The sequence below is a fragment of the Vombatus ursinus genome, unplaced genomic scaffold (assembly GCF_900497805.2).
Source record: "Vombatus ursinus unplaced genomic scaffold, bare-nosed wombat genome assembly UNPS02001287.1, whole genome shotgun sequence".
In the NCBI taxonomy this organism is placed as follows: Eukaryota; Metazoa; Chordata; class Mammalia; order Diprotodontia; family Vombatidae; genus Vombatus; species Vombatus ursinus.
In genome coordinates this window covers 10,934,881-10,938,820 of record NW_020941065.1, presented here as the reverse complement: position 1 = coordinate 10,938,820, position 3,940 = coordinate 10,934,881, and the positions used below count along the sequence as shown (strand labels likewise).

General features: G+C 51.2%; 1 protein-coding gene across 5 annotated transcripts in view; it reads left to right on the top strand.

The window, feature by feature from the left end:
• SSH1 (slingshot protein phosphatase 1) overlaps window positions 1-3,940 on the top strand; it is a 101,835-nt gene that overhangs the window by 91,294 nt on the left and 6,601 nt on the right. For all 5 annotated transcript variants that reach the window (XM_027864144.1, XM_027864153.1, XM_027864161.1 and 2 more), the window contains one exon: window positions 520-720. In XM_027864144.1, the coding sequence (XP_027719945.1) occupies window positions 520-720 (201 nt within the window). The remainder of the gene's footprint in view (window positions 1-519; window positions 721-3,940) is intronic.

Below are 3,940 nucleotides of genomic sequence, written 5' to 3'. Positions count from 1 at the left end.
AAGATCTTCTCCGGGGCCAGGGCCTGCCTCCCCATAAGATCTTCTCCGGGGCCGGGGCCTGCCTCCCCATAAGATCTTCTCTGGGGCCGGGGCCTGCCTCCCCCATAAGATCTTCTCCGGGGCCTGGATCCTGCCTCCCCCATAAGATCCTCTCCGGTGCCAGGGCCTGCCTCATTGAGAGCTGCCTGATTTGGAAGCTGCTTCGGGAGCCTGGACTAGGTTTCCCAGCTCCATCCCAGATATACCCATCGTAGACCTGCTCTCACCAGGCCGAGCCAAAAGCCGGGTCCCTGGGCAGGGCCTGGCTTGGCCTAGCTGATGTATTTTTCAGTTTGGGGATTTCCTTTCATGGGTGTGTTGGTACGTGTTCTGTAAACATCCAGGGCAGGCAGGCTGGGGTGGGATGGTGAGGCGGGTGGGGTGGGTGGCCTGATGAAAGGAAAACCTCCATGATTTTCAAAAGCTCAGTCTTGCTTCTTTCTTCTCCTCACCTGGCCCCGGCCTCCCCTTCCTCGCTAGGAAGAACCATTCCAAATGCCTAGTGCACTGTAAGATGGGCGTCAGCCGCTCTGCCTCCACGGTCATCGCTTACGCCATGAAGGAATTTGGCTGGCCCCTGGAGAAGGCCTTCAACTATGTGAAACAAAAACGAAGCATTGCCAGGCCCAACGCGGGCTTCATGCGGCAGCTGTCTGAGTATGAAGGCATCCTGGACGCCAGGTGAGGGCGTAGCCCCCTGGGGGTGGACAGCAGCGAGAAGAGCTGGGTTCGAATCCACCGCCAGTACTCACGGGGGTAACTCTACCTAGAACCGTCCTTCTAGGGTGGTTGTGAGAATCTCATGAGAGAATGTGTACAAAGTGCTTGGCAAAGCTGGGGAGAAAAGCACTATAGAAACGTCAGCTGTTATTATTATTATTATTATTATACTGGAGATGGGTTGGATTGGATGATCTTTGAGGTTCTTCTAATTATGTATCCTACCCTATAAACACAGAGCATTTTAGATCAAAAGCTGGAGGGGACCTTGGGTCACTGGGTCTACCCTTTGTGTCTTACAGTTGGGGAAATTGAGGCCCAAGGTCACACCAGAAGGATCGTAGGTCTCGAACTAGAAAGGACTTTCAGAGGCGTCTAGCCTAATCTAGAGATGGAGAAACTGAGGCCCGGAGAGACCATAGTGGGATTAAGTAGCACAGCCAGGTTTCAAACTCAGGGCCTCTGGCTCCAGATCCAGCCTCTTTGGGGCTACCTCTAACGTTCATTCATCACTGATGTTTATAGAGCGCTTTTAAGATTTGCAGAGATTCAAGGATGTTATCCCAACAGCCTGGGAGGCAGGTGTTACTGATAAGACTGTCTCCATTTTATAGGTGAGGAAACTGAGGCAGACAGCGGTGAGGTGATTTGCCCAGGGTCACTTACACAGCTAGTAAGCATCTCAGGCAGGATTTGAACTCAGGTCTTAAAGACTCCAGGCCTGGTGCTGTATCCACTGGGTGAGCCTGGCTGCCTCACTAGCCAGGGGAGGACAATTTTAGGATGGCTAGAAAATTGAACATCCCTCTCTAGTCCCCTTTCCCCCTGGATGGCCAACTCCTCTGGGAACTAATTTGGAAGGAATTCATTAACAGTTGGCATTGTAGAAATCACAGGATGTATTGTCAGGAGCTAGGTGGGTTGAGTCCCTGCCCACCCCCTTGGGGCTGGGTGACTTCCCCCTCTCTGACCTCAGGGTCCTCCACTGTAAGATGAGGGCGTGATTCTGCCCCCTCCCCCATCCTTACCTGCTTAAAAGCAGTGGAGATGCCCTGAAGTCAGGAGGACCTGAGTTTGAATCTGGCCTCAGACCAAACACTTGACACTTAATAGCTGCGAGACCCTGGGCAAGTCACTTAACCCCAGTTGCCAAAAAAAAAAAAAGGTGGAGACAACTGAGGAGTCATGGGTGGTGCCCCATCGGGCACTGACCCCATGCCCAGTCCCATGTTCATTGTGCTCTTGAGAGACAAGGGATGCTCTGGCAGGGTTAGACCAAGGACAGAGACTATTCCTTTATATCCCCAGTGCCTAGGACAGTGTCTGGCATATAGTAGCCACTTAATAAATACATGTTGTAGGGACCAATCCAGTGTGTGCATGGCATGTAGGACAAGTCAACAAACATAAATTCTGGCAACACAAAGAAAGAAAAACTAGGCCCTGCCTTCCCGGGAGCTCACAGTCTACTGGGGTTGATGACTTACAAACAACTTTGCACACCCAAGAAATGGATGGGTCAGACTGGGGATAGTAGGCAAAGGGAAGGCACTAGTGTTCCAGGCGCTCCGTGATCACAGGTTGGGTGATGGACTGAACCGCCATAACTCAGTGCCATACGTGGGACTGATGAAGGACAGCTCACTCCTAGTTCTGCTCCATTTGCTCACTCCTTCTCTTGACTTATGATGGCCACGCTCTTTATAAAGCCCTAGCAGGGGTACCTTTGGACAGCTTCGTTCCCTTTTGGGGGCCTCAGTTTTCCCATCTGTAAAATGGGATCGCTAGGCAGTCCTTCCTGCTTGGAATCCCACTGTTTTAGAACCCAAGCTCAGAAGAGCACCACTGGGAAATCGGACCCCCGGGGCATGGTCCTCTGGGTTCAGAGATTTAGGACTGGAAAGGGTATTTGTTTTTCTGTCCCTGGGTTTTACAGAGGAGGAGTCTCAAGGTCAGAGGGGGATCATAGATTTAAAATTGGAACAGACGTTCCAGGTCACCTGGTCCCTCCTTTCCTACTGAACATGCTGTGTTTCCTCATTAGATTATACACTTCCAGAGGGCAGGACTGTCTTTCTTATTGGTGTCCACAGCATCTGGTAGGTGCTTAATATTGAATTGAATTGAAGATTGAGGAACTAAGGCCCAGGGAGGGGAAGGATCTTACCCAGGCCTACTGAATATGCAATAAATGCTGGACCTAGGATTTGAAACCAGAAAGCTTGGACTGCACGTACAAGGCTCTTCCCATGGAACCATTAGCCACATTGGGCTTGTCTGTGACTAGCATTGAGCCCTTCATTGTTATCATGACCTCTAGCGTTTTCGTAGGACTTAATTTTTTTTTTGAGGCAGTGACTTGCTCAGGGTCACACGGTAGTAAATGTCTGAGGTCACATTTGAACTCGGGTCCTCCTGATTTCAAGACCAGTACTCTGTCCACTGTACCACTTAGCTGCCCCAGGACTTAATTTCCAGAGATCATTGTAGTAGCCTCCAAAGGGTGTCAGGTCGGAGGATTGTTTATGATGGTTTCAGATGGGGAAACTGAGAAATGGGAGAAATTAAGTAACTTGACTGAAGTCCAAGGGTTAGTGGCAGGGCTAGACTCACGCCTTCCTATGCCTATCCTAATGAGTGAGGAGACTGGGGCTGGTTCTCGGATGATTTCACCATTCTGGGCCTAACCCCTGAAGGAGGAACGTGGCTCCTGCCTAACCTCAGAGCCTGGCCCTAGATTCTGGGGACTCTCAGCACCTTCAGGAACCCGTTCCTGACTCTTATCCCCACTGATCTGCTTGGCAGTGTAGACCTTTTGTGAAGTTTCAGTACTGGAAGAGACCTCGACAAAATACCAGAACTAGAGGTAGCCTCAGAACAGGGGATATCAGGGCTGGGAGGGGACTTAGAACATGGAATGTCAGAGCTGGGAAGGGCCTTAGAACATGCAATGTCAGAACTGGGAGGGGCCTTAGAATGGGGGAATGTCAGGGCTGGGAAAGACCTTAGAACAGGGAATGTCAGTGCTGGGAGGGGCCTCAGAACAGGGAATGTCAGGGCTGGGAGGAGCCTTAGAACAGGGAATGTCAGGGCTGGGAGGAGCCTTAGAACAGGGAATGTCAGGGCTAGGAGGAGCCTTAGAACAGGGAATGTCTGGGCTGGGAGGAGCCTTAGAACAGGG